General features: G+C 40.0%; 2 protein-coding genes and 1 long non-coding RNA gene across 3 annotated transcripts; 1 reads left to right on the top strand and 2 right to left on the bottom strand.

Moving 5' to 3' along the window:
- Positions 1-896: 896 nt before the first annotated feature.
- Positions 897-24,325, bottom strand: LOC6573968 (prolyl 4-hydroxylase subunit alpha-1). Its single transcript, XM_001999991.4, has 11 exons — positions 23,871-24,325; positions 12,818-13,016; positions 5,354-5,505; positions 5,122-5,278; positions 4,859-5,046; positions 2,367-2,536; positions 1,823-2,305; positions 1,682-1,747; positions 1,549-1,617; positions 1,391-1,487; positions 897-1,327 (listed from the first exon to the last, which is right to left on the bottom strand). The coding sequence occupies exons 2-11, from the start codon at positions 13,006-13,008 to the stop codon at positions 1,242-1,244; spliced, it is 1,659 nt and encodes a 552-aa protein (XP_002000027.3). The 5' UTR covers positions 13,009-13,016; positions 23,871-24,325; the 3' UTR covers positions 897-1,241.
- LOC6573967 (putative uncharacterized protein DDB_G0282129) lies at positions 7,240-9,500 on the bottom strand. The gene is made up of 2 exons (XM_001999990.4): positions 7,990-9,500; positions 7,240-7,920 (listed from the first exon to the last, which is right to left on the bottom strand). The coding sequence occupies exons 1-2, from the start codon at positions 9,358-9,360 to the stop codon at positions 7,585-7,587; spliced, it is 1,707 nt and encodes a 568-aa protein (XP_002000026.1). The 5' UTR covers positions 9,361-9,500; the 3' UTR covers positions 7,240-7,584.
- LOC122757061 lies at positions 21,668-24,132 on the top strand. The gene is made up of 2 exons (XR_006356961.1): positions 21,668-23,650; positions 23,716-24,132. It is a non-coding gene; the product is annotated as an uncharacterized LOC122757061 (long non-coding RNA).
- Positions 24,326-24,386: the final 61 nt, after the last annotated feature.

The following is a 24,386-nucleotide window of genomic DNA, read 5'->3' as shown; positions in this document are numbered from 1 at the left end:
ATTAATCAGATATAAGAAAATGTATAGCAAAAATAATTATAAAAAAAAAAAACACATTATTTATTTGTATTTAAATTTTTATATATTACTTTGATATGCCGTAGAATTCGGTTATAGCGTCGCTACGTTCAAAGGACCGTCGCTATATCCGACACGCTATTACCATATAAGTTCACTCCTATAAAATTGTCTAGAGAGTAGAATGAATGTCTAAAAGATATTTATGGGGTCTACAACGCTTCCGTTTCGACCTGTTACCTACAGTTTTATGAAATATTTATACCCTGTATTCAAATTCCACTAGATGCATGGTAAAAGAAACTAGCTTCAATACTAGGAGCCACTTACAGTTTTTTAACTGCAAAGACGACATAACAAGGCAATACTTATCCCAGACAAGGCAATACGTATACCTACCTGAAATAAAATCCTTCAACTATAATGGAATAGAATATTTAATAAGCCCAAGTCCAAATTAAACGTGTCTATGCTGTCTTACAGTTCCATTCAATAGTTAACGCTCGAAGTGCTTGAGATTCCTTGAGTTACAACAGAATGGAAAAAATCTATAAAATTCATATTAAATTCAGTTGCTCAAAAAGCCATTTGCTAATGAATTCGTATGCCTGTTAAAATATTAAAAAGTACAATTGCCTTCAAGTGTTCATATATGTATATGGCATTGTATTGTATTTTCACAATTCACGTCGGAGTATATATTTTTTTATTGACTTAAAAACAATAATATGAAATACCTAGTGCCATTCTCAAAAAAAGTTATAGTAAATAATCAGCTCAGTAAAAAACAAACACTGAAAATAGATTATAAAATAAAATAAAATAAAATTTTTCAGTAGAGTCTCCCACTTCTTCGCACATAAGAAAGCAAGTGAGTCTCATTTTCGTATTCGCATAAATCGCATTATTTCATTTTGTTTGTATTTCTAGCATTCATTTTTTATATTTTGTACAAAAATGAGTAAATTCAATAATAGCATGCCTAAAATAACACTAATGCCAAGTAATGGTATGTAGTTGAAAGAAATGGGTGTCGTCATCGGCCAGCCGGCGTTCCAGATGTTGGATGTCGTAGTTGAGTATTTACAATAGGAATAGAGTTTATGTTGCCCGGCTGGCGAGTCCTTAGAGATATGTTAGAGCGCAAAGTAAGTAGAAGTACGAGTAAGGGCGGCTGGGAAATGAGAGTCCAGCAACAGCAACAGCTTCAGTTTTTCTTCTCACTAGATGGCAAAATCACCATGATCCGGGGCCAGGTCACAGGGTCGCCTGAACTCCTGGCCACGCTCATGTATCCACTTGTTGGACACTGCAGAAAAGTAGAGAGTTTAGCCGGACAAGAGATACAAAGCTAGACAGCGGCTCAACCTACCCCATTTGCTGCCCGTGAGCACGGGACAGGCTGCATGTCGCGTTCGCACATCGCCTTCGCCGGAGCGATGCAGATTCATCCAGAATGCGGCCGTGCCCTGGAAATAAAGTGAAAGTCATTTAATCAGGACTTAATTGGATTGGAGCTCGTAGAGCTACCTTTTTGGGCTTCAGAACCGCATGCAACGAGGTGAAAACTGTGGCACCGCCCTGCTCCACGTCGCTCATCTGCAAGGCAAGGCGAAATACATAAAGTAAAGTTCAGTTTAAACATATTAAGTTCGTAACTCACGTAGAACAAAACGGTGGCAATGCGATTGCCCAGATTAAGACCCTCGAATGCGCGTATCTCCTCACGCTATAAAAGAGAAAAGAGTAAACGCAACATTAAAGTCAGGTGTGCTCCAGGTGTGCTTAATTTACTTCAACTTACTCGGGCGAAATCAAAGTGTGGCTCGTAATGGCCGCCAATGCCGTAGTTAACAACTTGCAGCTCCTCGGCCGAGTCCATGTCGAGGCCAGTCATGTCGGCGGTGCGCTGCACCACTGTGCCAATCACTCGGTGCTCGGCGGTCTTAAGCCAGGCGGATTTACTGATGCGGTAGTTGGCCGTTTCCAGGGCGCCAGTCACTGCGTTTTGGACGGTGGCGCGGCGGAAGCGGGGACGCGCCATGCGCTTGAGTACCTCAATCTCACTGTCGAACATGGCGTCGTGATAAATTACAATGTATGGATCCAGGAAGGCCTCCTCCAGCTTAAGCGGCGCCAGCCTCAGGAACGGCACATTGTTGCTCACATAGCGACAGCGCAGCGGACGCAGGACAGAGGGCGAAAGCTTCAGCTCGCCACGGCACAGCATTTCGTAGGCCTTGCGCTCAGTCATGTCGAAGACGCCAGGATCGCTCTTAACCACGGGCTGGACAACAAAGAGAGGATAGTTGAAAGCACTAACTAACAAAGACTTGTAGGGTAAATACCAGATCGGAAACGGGCGTGGCATCGGAGCCATCGTCCCCTTTCACTTTAAGCTTCTCCTTCAGCTGGGCAATTTCCTTCTCGTAGAACTTCTTGTTGCCATTGGCCCGCTCGTGGTCGGGCAGCAGTTGCAGCAGCTCGTTCGTCATGGTCAGTGCGCTCTCCACATTGCCTGCATGCCCAAATTTCAATTGCAAAGCCAATTTCAGGTTCCATTGTTGAGGGACAGGTGAGAGAGTAGAGCAGACAAGACTGAATTAATTACTATGCCTAAAAGCAGGCAACAGTTTTCGTTGCCGGCGACCTTGACTTCTAATTGCTCGTAATCAATCAAAAGCTCTCAACAATGGGCGTACAGTGAGCACTCGTGAATAAGCGACACTTCAACATGCCAACTGCATTTCGTATCACTATTTAGTGCGACGCCTGAAAGTTAGCAACGCTCCGAGGACAAACATTTCAATGAATTTTCAGAGGGAAGTTAATAATAAAGAAGGCTTGAGCCCCCATCGCAGCCTGACAAATGTTAAACGCATCATACATTATTCATAGGCACAGTTCCCCCCCCCGCTCAGCCCACAACGTGTGGAAAAATGGCCAGCAAATAAGTTCAAGTTTCTTATATGCAATGGCCGAAAAACAACTAAAGCAGAAAAACTTTTTAGAGACCTTCAGGCCCAGCAGGACCTTTTCTTGTAAAACTTTTAGCATGGTCATCGAAATTATTCACATTTATTTATGGCCCAGCCTTGCCTCGGCAGTCGCTCAGCGGCGAGTTCTTAATTAGTTTGCCAGACACTTTAAGCGGCGCACTTACTTTCAATGAAATTTCGGTCGCCTCCAATCCCGACCTGGCTGAGAGCTTCAATTTGCATTTTGCTTGCCAATGGCAGCCATGCTGACACGGGTGCCCTCGGCTGATCGACGGCAACGGGATTTCTGTGTCAGCGGTAGGTGTACGACAGCGGAGGTGGCAACTGAACCGGGGGCGTGGCATGGCATTGCAACAGCAATTGTTTTTCTTTTTTTTTTTTGTATTTTTTTGCATTTTTTCTGCAGTATGGCAGCAATTCCGTTTAGCGCAGCACGCCCACAAATACTGCGAAGTCAGTTTTTTACGCAGCACACAAACAACGGAGGAAAGAAACAAAAAACAGAAAAACGGAAGCTTAAGGCTGTGCCATACTCTGTTGAAAGGATGTCGATGCAGTTAGGAGCTCGAGTGGATATTTCTGGTCTTAATATTCAATTTGCTTGTAGAATTTTATAAATTCTGAATATTTTCATTCTCTATATTTGTTTGCATATTATTTTGAACGATTAACAAAAGCCCCAAGCTGAGCTCAAAATAATAATATTCATTTAAGTAAAACAGGTATTTAAAATTCAAATTAATAAAAAAAAAAAAAAAAAAAAAAAAATAGATTTAAGCGAGACAAAAATAATAATAATAAAAAATATATATTAATAAATTGAAAAAAAAAAAAAAAAATATTATTACATGACAAATATTTGTAAACAAAAAAAAAAAAAATTAAAAAAAATTAAATAAACAAATAAGAGAATTAAATTTGATATTTGTACTAAAATGTAAAATGTAATAATTCAAGCAATCAGTTTATTATTTTCTGTAGACTTTTAGAACCACTTAAATTAGTTAAATTTCAGAAATAAATTTGCAATCAAATTCCGAAAAACTGCATTCAACTGCAGCCATAGCAAAGCATGCTAAACTTTCAAGCCCAACAAGCCATTATAAAATTGGGTATATAGCAAAGGCAGCTCACATCGGCCATTAGGGCGGATAGAGATTCTGCTATAGATACAGATACAGACATACATACACATACAGATAGATAAACACAACCAGTCACGCATTGTGTTGACTTATGAATGTGAGACAGTGGGCTCAGGGGACGGAGGGAGCATTTGCCATAAGCTTAAGGATACGTGAGGGGGTAATGCGACATTAATAAACCGCACTTCTGTTTGCGCAATTACGTGCACTTGCTGTGCTGCAGTAGGCACGTGATTCTGTTTATATCCGACGGCTGCACGGCTTAAGCAACGGCAAAGGCAACGACTGCAACTACAACTACGGCACTAAGTCAGTCACAATATTGTCATTGCTCCTGCAGACAGGCAACAATTTTTCGCACTTAACGAGCGTCGGGCTTAATCGCCGGAGAAGTGCTGCTTGGCTCGGCTGGGCTGGGCTCAGCTGGCAAGGGGCCAGCAAAGTGCAATTTCCTGCTGTCAAATGGCCAGGTGGCAGAGAGATGCAGTAAAAATGCTCAGCGGCTGTGACTGTGGCTGTGGCCCTGCTGTCAAGGGGTGTCGAAAGTGTCATGCAAACGAGTCGAGACACAACATAAGAACTACAGTAAACACCCATACGAACGTCTGTTGCCAACGGCAGCAACAGCAACAATAGCAGCCAAAATGGCCATTAACAGATGGACACGTACTCCGTACACCCCATGCATGAACTTACCCTGCTTGTAGGTGCAGAAGGCGAGGTATTCCAGGACATCGGCACGTGTGAAGCTTTGCGTTTGATTATGCGGCTCCTCCAGCATGCGGGCCATGGCCTCGTTCATCCAGAGCACCGTGTGGTAGTAGTCCCGATTAACGTACGACTGGCGGCCCAACTCGAAGCAGTCATCCGACGACATTGCCGTGCTGCGTAATATTGCATGCCCCAGGCAGATTAGTCCCCATCCAAGTTATTTCCCATTTACATTTGCGTACACTCACCTGTACTGTATGCCGTTCAGCTTGCCACGTGCTAGACTAGACGTGTCCAGCTGGTAGGTGTCCTGCAGGCGGAGCAGCGCCACAGCCGCCCCATTGAGGTCCTCGTCCGAGGGAAACTTCAGCACATTGCGATATTGCGTGAGGTTCTGCACAAAATCTTTTGAGTGGAGCAAAGCAAACAAATCAAATTCAAATCGGATTACAAACTTTCTCTCAGTTCGAGATAACCCACCTGCGCCCACTTCGTGTGCCATCAGATTCTCCACCTGCCGCCAGTCTGTGGTCAGACGCTTGGTCAGTAAATACGCATTGATTGGATTCGATACGTAGGCGGTTATATCGCTAGCTGCATCTGCATGCTCTCTTTGGTATTCATCCATTTTGCTAGAGTGCAGAAAGAGAGAGAGAGAGAGCGAGGGAGAGAGAGAGAGAGTTACAAAGTTTTATACAAAGTTTAATAAGCAATTTGATTACGTTTAAGCCATCGCAAACTTAATTACGACTACATCTGTCTCGTAACGCCCTCGAAGCTTGCCACAAACTGCACTGCAGCTCGGGCGTAAATCAAACAAACACTTTGTAAAGTTGATGCTGCAAAATGTTCGTTTTATTTATAATTAATGAAATTAAAGCTGAGTACATTCCAAAAGTTTTTTAATTTTATGAAGCCAGCCAGACTGCAAACTGTTTTGTATTTAATATTTATTTTTCTCCATCAATGAAACTTAAAACCCAGCCGAAGCCCCACTCTAAAAACTTTTTGGCACACTGCAAAAGTTTTTTGGAGGTCAAAGCAACATAAAGAAAAAACACCGAATTCGATAGATACAGCATTGCAATAGCAAAATCATATTTATTGATTTATTTCAATTTCGATATCATGTGACAAATCAAAGTGAAATGCGAGCCCTGAGGCGGGCACAGAATTTCTCATAATCGTAATACAAGTTAAAGTGAATTTGTTTTTTCCTAGTCAGGGAATTAAAAATATATATATATGAGTTTCTTTTTTATCAGAGTAAACAAGTAAGGGTGCTCTAGAGTGACCGACTCTTCATAATGCCCGCACACACACAGCGCGTTCTCTGTTTGTACGCAGCATCTGTGTTTGGTCTGCACTTGTGGGCTTTACTATGCCAACATATTTATTCAATTCCTATTGCTTAAATGGAACTCTCTGAAACAAGTTTTTCGAGTGTAATATCAATTTTAGTATGAGGAAATGAAATACAGAAATATACATTTAATTTTTAAAGCCTCTTTAGTTTTCATGACGGGCAGTCGTACGGAAGAACGGATGGGCAGACGGACATGGCTAGATCTACCCAGTTTTCAACTGTTCTTGCTATAAACATTTTCATAAATAAAAGTAAATAAATAAATAATAATATAAAAAAAAAATTATATATAAAAAAGTAAAATAAGTACATAAAGAAATATTTCGAAAAGAAGTTAAAAATAGGTAATACATAAATACAAAAAAATATATAAATATATAAACATGTAATTAAAAAATAAATTAAATGAATAAAAAATCATAATAGCAAATAAACAAAGATATATACTGTCTGGACTCCTTCTCTCTGTTATATACATCTTAACAAACTCACTATACCTATTACGATTAAAAACTGTCCAGAGTATAATAAAATTAAAATTTTAAGAGAAATTCAACAGGTATTTTGGTAGTTCTACCTCATCTACAAAATTCAAAGCCATATTATTTTCATTAAAATATTTAAATTTTATATTAAAGGAATATTACTAAACAAATAAATTGATTTGAGTTAAAAATGTAAAACTTAAAGAAAAGTCTCGGCAAAAGTATAAAGTTTAAATGAAAATGATAAATGAATGCAAATAGAAACAGATGACAGTTAATGAGAGCTGAAGCAAGACAAAACACATTCAAGATTAATTAAATGAATAATGGTTCATTAGGCTAAAGGAAGGGAATTTGGTAAGAATACGAATTAAAATTAGAGTTCGGGATAAAACATAAAAAATAAAATGAGCCCAGAGAACTAATTAAGGCAGTCAGCCCGGTAGAGCACGCGAGCTCTCCCTGCCTTAAATAATTGAGTTAAAATCTTCAGCAGAAAAGTACAAAAGTGTGAGTTGTGTGCGATTGTTGAATAACTTTATTGTATGTGCAAATCTTAAGCAAAATGTCGAACAATATCATAGACAATAATTTAGATAGTAATTATTAAAACAAATGCTGATGCCTTACAACTAATTACAACCCATTTATCTCAAGGCGCGCCCCATGCTGCGATATTTACAGTCTTGAAAAATTCAGTGCAGGAATTTCGTACACGTCTCCAATTACGAATACTTTTTTTGGTCTCCTAGCCGTTGCGGATGCCGCTCGCTAAAAAGAATAGAGAGAAACTAAGACTAAGATTAATTGCTACGAACTAGGCTAAGATTAAGACTAAGACAACAAACAGCAGACAGCGTCTAGACCACATTGACGCGGTTGTCTGGCGGCGGGCGATAGCACCAGAGGCTGCCAATGACGCCCAGGCCGATGAAGAACATGGTGAAGGTGGACAGGCCCAGGATGACGCCCGTGGTGACATCGTGGAGCGGCAGTCCCGGAAACGGGTCCAGCACCAGGATGAGCAGCAGGCCGCAGCACTTGAACAGGCAGAAGATGGTGACCAGGATGTAGCCGGAGGTGTAGCTGCGGTTCGGCAGCCACTCGCAGTGGCGCGAGCGAAAGCCTAGAAATCCAAGGCCCATGCCGCAAAAGGAGGCAACCAGTCCGAACTGCAGGTAGAATGACTTGCCGAGCTAAAGTAGAGAAGGTGGGAAATAAGTCGAGGATCGATGGGAGCGAGTCGCAGACTTGAGCACACTTACATGGGCGATCATGTAGATGATGAGGCCGGCATTCATGGTGCTGCCCAGGACGAGCATCAACGAGACAATGGCCAGCGTGATGGTGGCATTGGCCAGCTTCTGTGGGTACGAGTTGTTGTTGATGTTCGACTTGCCATGGACGCTGCTCAGATCCAGCTCCTGGCCCTGCACACGCGGACTAATCACTGCCGTGGTGCGGTCACTGGCCAGCTGCTGCTGTTGAGCTGTGGCCGTCGCTGCCGGCTTCACCGTCTCGTAGTGCAGTCGCTGCGGCGAGAGTCGCTGCTGGCGCAGCGGCAGCGCCGGCGACGGCGCAACTGAGACGGTGGTGGTGGTGGCCTGCTGGTGGAGGCTGATGTGCTGCTGGCTCTGGTAGAGCTGTAGCTGACGCTCGCGTAGCAGCTGCTCGTGGTGGGCAGCGTTGCGCGGCGTCGAATGGGCTAGGCGCGGTGGTGGTTGCATTTTGCGGGGTGTGGTAAGCAGTTCGTGCAGCGCTCGTGTGGCAGCTGCCGCATTGCGCTGCTGCGGGGTCGATGTACGCATGTTGAATGGCTGATTCAGCTCGGTGTTGCTCAAGCAGGTCTCCTGCTGCGCCTGCGCCGAGTCCTCCGCCGCCAAGTAGTCGTCATCCGCTTCCGTGGGTATGACCGCATAGCGATGCGCCCGTCCATTGTGCATCTGTATGATCTCCTGGTTCTCGTCCACCAGCTCCTCATCCTCCGCTGTGGGCACCATCTGATAGCGCTGGTTGCTGTTCTTGTCCACAATGAGGAAGGTCTTGCTGCCAAAGTCGCTGGAGAAGGCGTGCTTGATCTTGGGCGCTGGCTTGGGCGGCGGCGCGTTCAGTGTGGGCGGCAGGCTGGCGAACTGCGTCTCCTGCTGCTGTTGCGGCTCCTCGTGAAAGGAGTGCGGCTCCTCGTCTGACTGCAGGCCCTGCCGCGAGCCATACCGATCCAGATTGTCCTGCGAGCGCGCCAAGCGCTGCGCCGCCTGGCCAGGCACAATGGCATAGCGACTGGCCACGGCGCCTAGATCCTCCAGTGGCACCAAGGCATAGCGGCCACTCGAAGACTGCTGCTCCTGCTGCAGTTGTTGCTTGTGTTGCTGCTGTTGCTTCTGTTGCTGCTGCTGCTGTTGCTGCTGGTACTGTTTACGCGTCACCGATCGCGTCGACATGCTACGCTGCATGCGCAAGGGCCCCTCGCGCGGGTCGCGGCAGGCCGCGGCCGGTGGCTGAGCGGTGCGAGAGACGGCATTGAAGTTCAACTGCAGGCTGCGATTGTAAATGGACTCGACGCAATTGTTGGACGCCACCGGATAGAATTCGCTGTTCTGGCAGAAGGCCGGATTCGTATAGTTGTGCCTCGACATGATGCACGCGCACTGTACTTGGCGGTGTTCTGGGAGTGTTCACTGTATTCACTGATCTCGACGGTTTCAACTGCAACTGCTTGAGTGATCCGCACGGCACGACAACTACGACTCGACTGAACTGCGACGCTAGCTGTCAGTCGCTCCTCGACTAGCAATTTCCTGCGCCGGCGCGCAGTCGAGTGGATCGGCAGAGACGGCAGCGACGCGTGCGTTGCTGTGACCCCCCCTTTGAATAAAATATAACCATTTACTTGGCTTATATACTGAAACATGCACACAATAATTGAGCTCAAGACAACTCTGGAACAACAACAACAACAATAACAAAAGCAGCAGCAGCAGCAACAGCGGCAGGCGTCGTTTGGCGCGTTCCGTTGTGCTGGAAACATCTGCTCCTGTTCCTGCCGCTGCTGCTGCCGCTGCCGCTGCTGCTGCTGCTCATGAGGGTTGAAACGAATTTCGACTATGCCGCAGCCGGCATTGCAAGTCGTTTTATCAGCATTTTGAATTTATATTTACACAATTCATAACAGCGAAATAGGCGACGCCTTTATATGCTCATGCACATATACATACACATATTTGTATATGTATATAAGAAGCTCGCTACCCTGGCTCAAGCGACCGTTACATTCGTGGTGCGAGCGCTTATCGAGAGTCAATAGTGTCAGCCGAAACACCCACCACGGCGTGCAGTTGTTAGCGCTGCATGTGTGTGTGTGTGTGTGTGGCTTATCTATGTTGGCCAACTTAATTGGATTTCGGCCCAGAGGCAGCGAGAGACGAACGCAAAAAACAACAAATCAAATCGAGATTTGATGCTGCAAGGACAACTGACAGCTGACAGCAGACGGCAGACGGCAGACGGCAGTCGGCCCCCAAGGCTCCACTTCTGTTTATAGTAAAATGTGGTGCATTGACATTCAGCGTGCAAAAGGCGCTCGCGTCGTTAACAATAAAACAAAGCATGGCGCGGCAGTTGGCAGTTGGCGCTGGGAAATGCCGGCGAATTCAACTGCTGCCAAATGGAAAAATTTAACTCGGTATTAAATTTTAATTTGCTGGCAGCGCGCAGCAGCCAATAGTTTGTGGCACGCGCCATGACTCGGCAGAGATGCGGAGGCTGAGGTGCAGAGGCGCAGAGCTGCAAGGATGCGACTGTGGTGCAATGACAACAAAAATCTTCAACAACAGCTGACAGCTGTTTTGGCAGCCCCCCTCGGCGCTGTCCCTTTGCGTTTGCCAGACGCAAAGACGAGGGTAGAGAGGGGCGCAGCAGCGGATCCAGTAAATAAGATAGATCCTGCTTGGGCTCCTGCTGTTCTCTCTCTCTCTGCTGGCATATTTGATTAGGGGAGTTGCCCTACCGCATCCGCTGTGCCCTTTATCCTGCATCTACGTCCTTCCGCTGCACGCAGGGCCAACAATCATTTACCACACAAACGTATAATCGAGTATATAAGCAGACATATGTATGTGCGCCAGGGGTAGCTCAAGATATGCAGAGTAAATAGCGTTCGCTGTGTCTTTGGCGCCGCATAAATAGAAGAGAACAGGCATACACACGTACATCTTTATCTATATGTGCGTAGATGTAGATGTAGATGTACATGTGTGTGCTTAAGACACTTATGCTGCCGCCCGTTTTCTGCAGATGCAACAGCTGCCACACGCACGTGGCTAAAATACTGGCGACAGCCACTGTAATTATGAGCGTACCTCACAGCCTCACCTGCCGCTAGCTATGAATGTATGTCTAGTAGTTTATGCTCCCTCATCTACATAAACAGCACATTATACGAGCTAGATTGATTTAGTCGAGCGTGCTTCTGCTTCTGAGTACTCTGCACTCGAGCTACTCGAAAGTTGGCCATGAAATAGTAATTGCCTGACGAATATATAAGTTTGGTTACCTATATAAATTCACAATTAAAATATGCTGCATAATGTCTGCTCTCTATGGACTTGTTGTTGTAGTTGTAATATGCTTATATGTGATTTATGCATTATAATATATATGGATTTTGTTTATTTATGGTTTGCTGTAATTATTTATGGTATCTTATAATAGGAAGACTAGCAAAAAGTGTTGAAACCTTATTAAGATGCATTGACTTCAGTTTATTTGCATGCTTATATTCGGTAGGCGCTAAGAATGTGTCTTTTACATCCATCTCTAGGTTGAGTAATTAAGAGAAAGAGGGAATAGACTAGTCAGCTCTGTAAGATCTCGAGCGAGCTGATTAAGACTTAATGGGAGCTTGCTTAAGTATTTTTCCTAGTGCTCCGCATATATAAGAATATACTCTATACACATATAATATATAACTAATTTACCTGCTTATATATGGATAATTATATATAGGCATTTGCAAAGCCCTTTTCACCTGCTCACAAAATGCTCCGAATATATTTTGTTCGTGCCCTATTGCCTTGTGCTCTACAATCTCTGTGATTACGAGTTATTCAGCTGCTAATGAAACTGCACTATATACATATGTATATATATATATATATATACACCAACCAGCTACAACTACACGCAAGTGGACAGCATTAGCTCAGCACCAGCTCTCATAACAACATCGAAGAACAACACAATCACATACTCAACTCAAACTTAACCCTCTCACACGCAAATGCCACGAATGCCGTCTACCCTCTCACTCCATACAAACAGCTTATAAAACCTCTCAACTGGAATATCATCAGAGCACAAACAATTAACTCGCTTTACGAAGACATAAACAAACTTACTACCGCATTGGCCACAGTCAGCATACATCTCACACATACATGTTCATATCTCTTCAATATTAACAACAGTTACACCTAACCATTCAACTTCAACTGTGGTTAGAGTTTGAATGCTACATACTCTATCTATACGTATATTTATTTTGATCTACATATGTATTGCAAATATATGCAATAAATCTTCAATTTAAAGAATTCGTTCAATTTGGAACAACAAAAATCAAAAATGTATAAAATTTAATAACTGAATTTCAGCAGAGTTTTTAATAAATAACATTAAAAAGTAAATGGCTAAAGTTTATTCGAAACAAATTTGTGCTCTTCAATTTATAAATATAATAATTCTTATTAAGCTAATAAATACCAAACCAAAAATAAATACAAATGTTTTCTGCCATTAAGTGATTAAATAAATATTCCTCTTATTGAAATGTGAGTATCATAAGAGTTTCATTTTCTTACTTTTTACACTGCACTACATATGCAAAATGCATTGGTCATACTGCAGTAGCCTGAACATATTTCTACCCTTACACAATTGTGCTCAAAAGAAATCAAGAGAACTGAAATGACAGCTATCAACGACTTGAGTTTATATAGGTATCTCAAAGGCCTGCAAATGCAGCTGTGAGATACTCGATGCACGCTTGATTTATGAAAAGCGACTTAGCAGAGGTTGTCCCTGCTCGGTACTCACTTCTTCAGATAGCTCAGTCTGTCCTCCTGCACGCGTATGTAGCCCTCCAGATTGCTTATCAGTACGGATTCAGTCTCAAGCAGTTCCTCCATCTCCGCCAGCGCTGTGTACACCTCGCCGCGCACCGTCACACCAGTCAGGGCGAGCACCAGGACGCCGAGCGCCAACTGCAGGCGCAGACAGGACGACATCGTGCGGCCTGCAAAGCAAATAGAAGCGAGGGCAAATAGTTAGAGCATTTCAATTGCATTTTATGTGAGTGAACTCAATAAATGTCTAGCATCTTGCCAATTTGCATAGTGTTTTTGTGGGCCAACTGCAAGGCCAATTGCCAATTGCCACCTCCCGGGAAGTTAATTTGGTCATCGATTTTGCATTAGCCACTGGCTGTGTAAGAAAAGCAGCCTAAGCCCAAGCACCAGACTCACTGAGCTCGAAATCAGCTTTCGTGCTGATTAATGTCCTGCTGCTGCCCGGCTGAACCGATATACTGGTCTTCAGCATTTAAGAGTCGCTCGTGAAACGTTTTTTGTTTGGAAATTGCCGTTGCAATTTGTTTTAATGAGCTGTATTTTTTAATTTGGCCAACCGTTTTTGTTTTATGACATTCGGTTTATTGCTCTTCTCTCGTAATAAGAGACAAAATAAAGTCAATAAGTGAGTGTGCAAAGAATATGCAGTAGGAGACTCGTAGATACCCTATATACGTATATGTAAAGTCTAAAATTCATGTTTAAATATTAATCGGTTCTAAATGAACCAAATAATAACTTTTTAGCAAATCTTTTCCCATATGCCCCTTATTTTTTATGAACGGATATTTCATATGTAGATATAAAATAAATTATAAATTATTCACATAGACTTGGTCAACTTTTTGATGTGATGGAAATCTTACAATATTTAAATTTCTTAGCCAATAATTTATTCAATGAAACCCACCCAGAAATTATCAATCAAGTTAATTTATGCTAGCGAATTTGATTTGTTATTCAGATTTGCGATATTTGCAGACATTCGGTATTTATGGCCGAAGGAAATGATTATAATAAAACCGCCAAACGTGATTCTATCTATGAACAAATTGAAATGGGATATATATAAGATATATTTCGAGTGAAATTTTGGATTCCCGTTTTAAATGAACGGTAATTAATGAACTTATCGCAGCATCTTGTTTCAGATAATTTTATAACGCCATTAATTAGCAACATGTTCTTTTATCGAATGCTTTATTATGATTATATTTACGTACGCTTTTGGCTTAGCCAATCAGATTTAAATGGGATTCAAAGCTCACAGGCAGAGATACATATATTCATTCCAATTGGACTGTGGCTTCTGCCTGCCTGATTGCAAGGACATCACACGCATCGCAGACGCCATTTAATTAATTTAAATTAATTAGTTCGTCTTCTGGTCTACCACAGGCCACACATCAGGCACCTCACAAGCACAACCAGCACTCACACACACAAAGACACAACACACACCACACACAGGCACATTTACACAACCCCAAGCAGACCGCAACACTACTCAACATGGCACAATATTACACTTGCACTCGCATGTTAATTGGCCACATTAATCATTGCCAAATTCGCCTCAGTTGACAAATTTCGAGCCGCCAAAGATGCCTCCGATGTCTAACTGGGACGATGTGCTAAACCGGTTGCCGCATAAAAAAACAGCAACAAATATATAAAACAACGACAAGACGCGCTTTTATAGCCGCCTCGCCCGATCGTTAACTGATATAAATTATTTGCCGCTACTTGATGACGCTCGAGCTCTAGCACCACCATCAGCTAGGCGAAATGCTTTTCAATTTATGGTACATTCTTGAGACTCGTTCTTAAAGCGAAAGGAAAGCATTTCAATTGGTGAAAAGTTAATCTTCTATGAAAAATTGCGAAAGAAACTCTTTCATAGTTTAATGTGCAAATTACATAATTTTTGTCACGGCTCATCTGCCAGGAATAAAAATAAATAATAATTTATAAATAAATAAATATTTTCAATTTGTTAATACTTAATTATGAATGAGTATTACAAAGTCTACTATATTACGACTGCATAGCTTTTAAATATTGTTGGTTTATTTATATATTTAAATGCGGAATAAATTAAATTTTATGTTCAATAGTTTTTATTACTAAATCAAACGTGTTTGACATGAGCAAATCAGACGTTGCATATTAGTTTACTGATTGTTAATTATAGAATTATATAATAGTGGTATACTAAAAGTTTATAAACTAAATATCCTGCATAAAATCGAAAAGAAAATTTTAAAAATTGCTAAGTGAAATACTTTTAAAGTTTCTTTAACCTTTGATTAACACCAAGTTGAAATGAGTTCTGATAAGCATCTTTCTAATTATGACAAATGATTTTATTATTTATAATAATTGTTTAACCCTGCTTACATTTGTAAATCTTATAAAATGTACAGCAGTTTTTAAATAATACAATAGAATAATTTATTATATTATGCCATACATGATTATTATATAATTTGGGTAATGTAATCAGACATATCATAGTATTACATTAGACAAATTGATTTATTCATAGTAAATCCATATGTAATACATAGATATATCTTTAGAAATGCGTAATATCAAGAGTCGTAGGCTGTTATGGTCAGTATAACGATCTTTAACAATCCACATTTACATTCACATAGTCAAATAAAAGTTGCGTCAGCATGGCCTATATGGTTCTATAGAAATTTTTAACTGTTTTCACATTATTCCTTATTTATGCCCACAGCTAGGGATATCAAAAAGTTGTTCACTTCCAAAAATACATATGTAACCGTCGTTTGAGCGTCAAACCGGTTGAGCACCAAATTCTAGTTGGGCTGGCCCAGCGTCTCTTCTGATAAGAATTAGTTGTCAGCACGAACAGATTCAAGAGAAATTGGAATGTGGGACAACTAATGGATGCAGCAACGGTTTGGGTCGACTAATAAAATGTTCTAATCGCAACATCAACTTTTAACTGTTTTTTTTTTTATTATTATTTTCTCGATTGCAGCATAGAACTATAAAGTGGAGTTCAAAGAACTTTGAAAGGCGCATTGTTATGCAAATGTATCTGATGGATACGCGTCGATGATGCTGCATGTTCGTTGAGCGAACACAAGCGTCGCATTGTTTTTCGTTCGCTCTTATAGTGAAATGCTTAAATCATTAACGGTATATTGGCCAACGCGTACGCATTTATTGAAATGCAAAATGTTTATCTGGCCGTGCCCCACCATTCACAACATTTGCAGTTGCTGCAGAAATTGAATGAAACACGTGCGGAATTTTCGCTTTTAATGAGTTCACTGAACTGTTTGTTCTTCGCCTTTTGGCCTTCGCTTTTGTTGTGCTGACCAATGTTATACCAGCACCTTCGCATCTTTTCTTCCACGCGAAGAATCAGAGGAACAACAAACGTAACTTCTTGGCCACAAACAAATGGAAAGCAAAAATCTCTTTCACTGGCAACTGAATATAGGGCATGAAGAATTTATGATTGAAGCAGCAAAAATTTTGCCGCATTCTATTTTCTCATTTTCGGCTCATAATGAAAAGGAAAGAAATGAAAAAGTATTTTTATTTGTAGTACAAGTTTTCTTTAACTAGGGCGTGGCATAGGGGTTACCTCACGGAAATGAGGCAAAAGTTTATTTCTTTGGCATTTTAAAGAGCAATTGTATATAGAGTTGAGCTGGGTTATCATGCTGACTCTGCCTGTAAATTTCTTTGAGACCTTATATTTAATGTTGCCAAATATAATATACCTAGTACAGTATTGAAGACATTTTGCACATATTGCTAAAAAAAAATTTCCCTCATTTTAGTTCGTCTTGATTCGCGCACCAAATGAGGAACATCCCCTAGTTTCGCTTAAGTAAAAATTTCATAGCTGTTTAATATTTTAATGACTCGTCTAAGACAATTTAAATTAAAATTCTATGTGAATGCAGAGCTGAATAAATTAACAATTAAAAACAAATAAATTTCACAATCCAGCCTGGCTGCTTCTCAACAGAATGTGTTTATAAATAATGCACTGCAGTTGCTAAAAGTCGAATTTGTTATATCTCAAATGCAAATGAAGCCAAAGAAACATTCAGAAAATACTTGAAATTCAAATTATGTTAATATGCCCAAAAATAAAGTAAGCATGACAAAATGAAAATTATGCTATGCATATTTGTTGTATATGAATAGCTAAATGCTTTAATTGATAAATAAATATTTTAAAATGAAGCGTCAAATTGAACAATTTATTGTTCAGCTCACTTTAGTCGAGTTTCAAATGCTAAAGTTCTTCCCAACAATACAATAAAGTGAGCCGCTTTCTGAATATATTCTAAATGTCTTCTTTTTTTATACACGCTCCCAAAGTGTTGAAAGTATATTTTTCTCGTGCGTGTATCTGTACTGCTATTTGTTCATATTCATATTTATATTCGTAGTCTCCTTTACCTAGAAAAAATCGTATTTTGGCTGCAGAAGTAAGTAAATAAAAGCTTTCAAAGTAATTAACAAACAAAATTAAATATTTAATTTTTTTTATAATTTAATTTATATTTTTTTTTATTTATTTATTTATTTTTTTTTTATTTTTTTTTATTTTATTTTTTTTATTTATTTATTTATTTATTTATTTATTTATTTATTATTTATTTTTTATTTTTTATTTTTTTTGTTTTTGAATTAGTTGTTACTTTTGTTTTGATGCAAAAAACGCTACCAAAAAACAAAGTTGATAAAGTAAACGCTCTTTCACAATTTAATTTAAAAGCTAACTTTATTTTCTTCTTAAGAAAACCGAATAAATCTTTGTAATATTTATATTGTATAAAACAGTGATTATTTGGTCTTTATGTCTTTTGAAATTAATTCATTCCCTTTCACCCATACCATTGCTCATCTGTTTGCTTTTTAAATCAATAAAACGAGAAAAATATGTACATAAAAAGCGAGAAAATGATGCGAAGCAACGAGGATATGTTAAAATAAATCAAGTATATATTAATAAATTTATATATGCATATATATACATATATTTTTATACCCTTATATAACAATTGTTTTTCCTGTGGTATTTGTTCAACTACAAGAAAGCAAATTATTTATTTCATGCTATTTAATCACAAAAATTAATTCACCACAAACACTTTATTCCTCTTCACTCCACACCAAATTTGTAAACACCCTGTGAAATGAACACCCTGTGCATGCATACATAGTTTCATTTCAAAAGTTTGAGGAATTCGTTTGCATTTTGAAAATTTTTGCTATTTAAATTGACCAAAAGGCCACTGTGCCCTGCCAGCCCGATTATCTCTGTCCTCTGCCGTCCTCTTTGGGATTTCCAATTGAATTAATGAAACTTAATTAAATTAATTAGTTATTCAGTTACTTGTCAATTGAATTGCAACTATTTTGCTGGTGAACGAAATGAAATTAGATTGTGTCCGATACAATTATAACGCGAGCAGAGTAAACTGAGCTGAATTTGCCTGCTGGCAAATGCCGTTATTCAATTTGTTCTGCAACATCGAATTGCACTTTTTGTGTTGGCGTCAAATGCCACGCCCACTTTGGTGGCTGCCACATTGCAGCAGCGAAATTCGCTTGCGTGTTGCTATTATATACACCTCTCGCTCGGCTGCCAATGCGTTTGCTTATGCAACTAGCAACTAGCAAATTTTCTGCTAAAAGTCGCGTCTGCTTTCGTGCCTCGGAATTTGCAGCTAACAAAAAATTGCAAATTTTTTTTTTGGGTTTTTTGTTTTTTTTGTTTTTTGCCTTTTGTTGCAATTAAGTTATGAAATGCAATTTTTTGCGCTGACGTTGCACATTAGCTAAATGAAGCGAGTGGCCCACTGACGAGCTGAAGAGCTCACTAGCTGACTGACTGACTGAGGGACTGACTGACTGACTGACTGATTATTTGTTAAATTTTCTTTGCTGTGGCTCGAAAACTTTTTCAAACGCAGCAAATATTCTCAGCTCAACTGCAGCTGCTGCAGCTCGGCCGCCGGGCTTTGCGTGTCCGTTGCGGATGACAGGGACAACGTAACCTTAGCCGTAGACGTAACCATAGAAACCGAGCTTTGTTAATGTGCCATCCTTTAACTGCGCGCAACATCTCCCACACACACACACAAACACAAACACATACACACACGACTTGACTCTTATCATAAACAGCCAGCAGGTGGTTGCCCGTGTGTGTGCTGCAGTCAGCTCTCCCTTCATCCGACTCTTTGAATTCCCAGTACTGCCAACCAATTTAAATGAAACTGTCAACAAGCTGAAAAATACGTACAGTGGATGCTCGCTACAGACTCTATTCTATTTGCCACAGGAGACAGCATAAACTATGAAACATTGTAAAACTAATGTATGTTACTTTAGAGAATTGCAACTGCAAATAATAGTAAGCAAGTATGGTTAGCTGCATTGCCGTAGAATTTCCAGCTGAAAACTCTATCGACGGTGTTTAAATGTGATAAAAAAGAGTTATGATAAAATTGAAAGACTTGATTGTATTAATATATTGATTTTTAGTTATTTCCTATGTATTCATAATGTATATTATTACTTCATTCATTTGAGGTATTTCCTTAAAAATTAGTATATCCTTAAAATTAAAAATTAAAAATCAGAAATGCTCAATATTTATTAGATATATTATTGATTATATATTATTAATTATATATATTTATTATCTATATGTATGTATATGTTTGCACGCCAATAAAACATAACCTCTCACAGTCTATGAGTATATATTCTATGTTTCCCAATTCATAGTTGTTCCCTCCCAGTGTTACAGCAGTATGGGTGTTCGGCTGGGCGCTTTTACAGAATTTTTGAGGAGGTTTATTATATTACCCGAGGGAGTTTGCTTCTCGGTTGCTCACTTTTAATCTCTGACTTGCAAATTTTCACTAATATATAGAGAGAGAGAGAGTGACAAAGAGAGAGGGTTAAGGTAACTGTTGCTGCAGAGTTAGAATGAGATGGCTATTTAAGGGCATTTGGACAGGGTCGTTTTGATTGTCAAAGGATCAAATTATCAATATGTGACCCTTGACCTTATATTGGTTGAAATGTAAAGGCAAAATCAACATTTTGCATTGAATAATAAATTATAAGTAAAATTAATATTTTAAAAATGTTGTAAATTTTTGCTTAAATGTTTTGGGCATGAATTATAGATTTATTATTAATATAATAAATATAAATAAATGTATTACATATATATTTGCATATAAATATAAATATATTAAGCGGTTGGCTAACCTATTAAAATGTATTTAAACAAAAGTAAGCATTTACTCTAATGCTTTATTTTATTCAAGAAGTATTTAAAGCAATTTATGCAGAATATTTATGTAGCACAAATAAAGTTTAAAGTATTAAGCGCTCAGCTCTGCAATGCTGAGATATGAATAGTTGGAATTAAAATGCTCTATTCTTTTATGGCCAGCTTGCACTGTATGTTGTTGTAGAGGAAAATCAAAATGAAACAAGAGAAATATATTGCGAGGCGAAGCTGCGGCATTGTTATTCAGGTGCAAATGTCAGGCGAACGCCATTGCAACGGGAATTGCCATATGGCAGTTTTTGTTGTTGTTGTTGTTGTTATTGTTACAACTTGCCACAAAGCAAGTTGCACATTGTCCACCGCCAGTTGGCAGTCGAGAGTTGCCAGTTGCCAATTGCCAGTTTCCAGTTGCAGTTGGCTGGTTGTTAGGGCTGCCAAAGTCATAACTCAGTAGCTGACATTTATGTGGTGCTCAATTTTGGTAGCCAAGAGTTGGCGCCGTTGACATTTGTGGCAAGTCTTTGTCGTTCACACACAGATACACAGATACAGAGATGTGCTGGCATTTAATGGGCAAACAGCATCTGACCTTATGTGAAATGGAAGCGCAGCTGACTGTAACTCGAGCTGCCCCATTGCCAGCTCCAATTGGCTGCGCCTTTTGGCCAATTCGTGTGCATAATTAAAATCAAATTGACAGACATTTCGGTAATTTTGCCTACGAAGCACATTTGACTGCCCTGCGAGACGAGCCAATTTAACTGTCACTTGAAAAAGTTCGAATGAACAACAGATACAGATACATTTGTCTACTATATACGAGTGTATATCTATATGTATATAACACTTGAACATTTATCGCAAATGTTGGCGAGTGACAAAACTTTTAATTTAATTGGCGTAAATGCGACAGGCGCTGTCATGAACTTGAGCCCAACTCAATGCGGAAAAACTCTTGTGAGCAACATTAAATATGTATTCATAATTTCACATTTTCTGGCCAGATCCGGCTGCTAATGCCCAGCCGTTTCAAGTGCATCCAACAAGTTTGCTCATTACAAATGACAAATTGTTGAATTGAATATGCTCAGCGCATACGCTTTACATATAGCCAGCCGATTCACCTTGAGCTCTCTAAGCATAAGCCCCGTAAATACCCGCTTGACAGTCGCATCTAAACCGGTTAACATAGCTACCTAAGAGCATAAAACAAGAGATGTGCTCACAAGCATGGATGACTAGCAGATACCCTCTATTTATATATAAATTAACTTATAGTCAAATTTATAATGATTTCCTTTGCCCCACAAATCGGTTTCAAATTTCTTTCTAATTTTATTCAGTAATTATTATTATTATTTTTTTTTTTTCTTTTTTAATAAATTTTCTTATTTTTACTTTTTCTATGAAGGGTCAATTTTTAATTCATCCCTACAAAATTATTAAAAATGAACTCTATCCGGCATATACATATTTAATTTGTTCGCAATTTTTTGCTTTGTATTCTATTCTGCAAGGAAAAATTAAATTTTCATCTGCTTTATGTTATATATTTTCTTGAACACAATTGTTAATCGAGGGTTTTCTCTTTAGTCTTCACGCTCAGCCTACAATTCACTCATGTATGCACTTATGCATTTCTTTCTATTTATATGCAATCTAGTCTCTAGGCTGGCAGAGCATAGGCCAAATAGTTCTCATATATAAACTATAAATATAAAATATACAAGAGATTACAACTATATAGACATTTCATTTAGCAGCTATTTCTATCCTAAAGTCATTGAAAAAGGCTAAAATGGCTATATTAAATATACGTTACTAACAGAAGGAGGCGTGGCAGGCCTCATAAGGTGCATATATCCTTGATCAGGACGACGATGGCCGATTTAGCTTTGTGCGTCTGTCTGCTTGAGACCTGTTTTAGTCTGTCACATCCACAGATCATGCCAGTCGATCACGCCCCTTTTGGCACTCTTAATGCGTGCAGAGTATAAAGAGATGCGCAAGATAAAAAAATGCTAGCAAATGCAGCTGCCAGCTTTGGCAAAAGTTAAAGCTAATTGCACAACAAACTCGTGACGAAGCCGAAGTGGGAATTGAAAATGGAAGTGGAAGTGCAAGTGGGGACATAGTTGCAAGGAAGTGGCTATTGCTGGCCACGAGCTGGAGTGGGGCACCTGCCGCAGAGTGGGGCAACAATCAGGGCAGCACTTTCATTTCATTTGCTTTCATTTCGTTTGATTTGATTTCATTTCATTTGGTGCCCGCTGTTGGCCTTTGAGCTGCTTTCGTTTTCCTCTTGTCAAGAGATGAACTCGACATTGGAGTGCGCCCAAAATGAAAAAATAAACAAAAATAATAATCAAAATAAACGAATAACAACAATTGTCGGCTCAAGTATTTAACAATTTGTTTGCAATTCAAATGCTGTGCGCCCACGTCTTATGACATGTTCCCTACTTAACTGGTGGGGGATTCGATGCGTGCAAATTGGATATACTAACTGAAACCATTACGGCTGAGCCGCAGCTAAAGCAGCTTATACGCATTGTACGTCAATTCTACGTCGCCTGGGTACATTAAACCAGAATCTTGATTAATAAAATTCATAAATTTTAGCAAATCGTCGATTAATTGACGCTTGACGCTATATTCATAAAACGGAATATATGCGTGTATACAAGTATAATAAACAAGAGTTAGATATTCTAAAGAGACGCTAATAACATGAGCAGATTCTAATTGGATTCATATTCGCGAAAGGAGCGTGAACTTTAAATTATGTGATGCGTGGCATTCTGAGCTAAATTCAATTATTACTTAATTTAGTTGAAATCATTAAATTTCTTTTCAAATCAATTTTAAGTATTTATATGAATTTTAGAAAATAAATTTTTAATTTCATTGAGAATGTAGTCGGTGTTATTCCAATTGGAAAATCAGCGCCTCGCTTGAAATTCTTATTCACATCTTTCAAATAGTTGGCAACGCGGCAACAGTTGCAATGAGCTGCTCCAGTTCTGGTTCCAATTCCAGCCTGCTCTCATTTAGGGGTTGATTTCCAATGAACACGGAACATAAACACAACCGAAGAGCGGCGCAAAGCAACAAGAAGATGGAAACATATCAAAACAAACGCAGGCAATTGACTACGTGACTGGGCTGCTGCCTTCAATTGCCTCCGCGATGCCGTTTGCCCCGCAGCAGCCCACACACAAATTGTCGATTCGAGATTCTTTACTTATCGCATAACTGGGAGCATTTGACGCGTGTGGCGGTCAGCGGCAGCGGCAACAACAGTGGCAGCGACAGCGACAGCAGCAGCGGCAGCGGCAGCGGCATTATTTCAATTGCGTCCCCACACATGTGGGCAACGATAGAAGCGGAGATAGCGCAACTAGGCGACAGTATTTAAATGCACATACATATAAAATAACAGAATAGCTTTGGACATGAGGAACTCATATGTTTCTCTGTTATGACGTAGGTCTATGCGTCTCTCTGGAAATTTCTTTCTAATCAAAAAAATTACTATATTCAATTTCGAGTTGACCCACATTTTGTGGAGTGAGAGGCGAGAGGAATGGTGACAAAAGGCTTATCAGTGCAGGGCGGAAACTGGATGCCGACAAGACGATCTTCAATCGAACACGTCAGCCCCTTTCCCGGTCGAGGGGCCATACACCCGCCCAGGCGCACTTACCCTGTCTATGAACTCTGATTTCCTGGAAAACTTGTTGCCCCTAAACGCTGGGCCAACAGCCGCTGTTGCACGGCGTAAGTATCAGAACGCGTAGGCGTCGATTCACTCGTTCTTTTCTCTGTTATTCTTAGCGTTGTCTTTTAGCCGTTTGTTTACAGCTAATCGGGGCTCTTTCACGCACACACAAACTGCAGTTGAATGGAACTCAAGAATTCTCTTCACACTTAACAACTTCCTTTTACAATTTGTTGTAATTAGCAACTAAAAAGAATACACGCGCACACACAAGCTAACGGACACACATATGTTTGATATTAGTATGTATTTTTTTAGCCAGTCCTGATTTATATATTTGTTTTTGCCTTTGTTTTCTATTCGATTCTGGCTGCTGTGTGTGGACCTTATCGACAATGCGACCGCGCGCTCAGCACCACAAAATGGAACTAAAAGCGATATTATTGCCGCTATAGCCGCATGTGGATACATTCCATAGGAAAGAGCCAATGAGCAGGAGAG

This window comes from Drosophila mojavensis, unplaced genomic scaffold (genome assembly GCF_018153725.1).
Source record: "Drosophila mojavensis isolate 15081-1352.22 unplaced genomic scaffold, ASM1815372v1 contig_277, whole genome shotgun sequence".
NCBI classification, from domain to species: Eukaryota; Metazoa; Arthropoda; class Insecta; order Diptera; family Drosophilidae; genus Drosophila; species Drosophila mojavensis.
Note: the sequence above shows the minus strand (reverse complement) of the source record. Positions and strands in the feature narration are given on the sequence as shown.

Coding starts and splice junctions, on each gene's coding strand:
- LOC6573967 (XM_001999990.4), bottom strand. CDS start 9,360: ATGTCGAGGCACAACTATACGAATCCGGCCTTCTGCCAGAACAGCGAA. Junction 7,921..7,989: donor TCATCTACATGATCGCCCAT/GTAAGTGTGCTC, acceptor TCTCTACTTTAG/CTCGGCAAGTCATTCTACCT.
- LOC6573968 (XM_001999991.4), bottom strand. CDS start 13,008: ATGTCGTCCTGTCTGCGCCTGCAGTTGGCGCTCGGCGTCCTGGTGCTC. Junction 5,279..5,353: donor GGCACACGAAGTGGGCGCAG/GTGGGTTATCTC, acceptor TCCACTCAAAAG/ATTTTGTGCAGAACCTCACG. Junction 5,047..5,121: donor CTGAACGGCATACAGTACAG/GTGAGTGTACGC, acceptor AATATTACGCAG/CACGGCAATGTCGTCGGATG.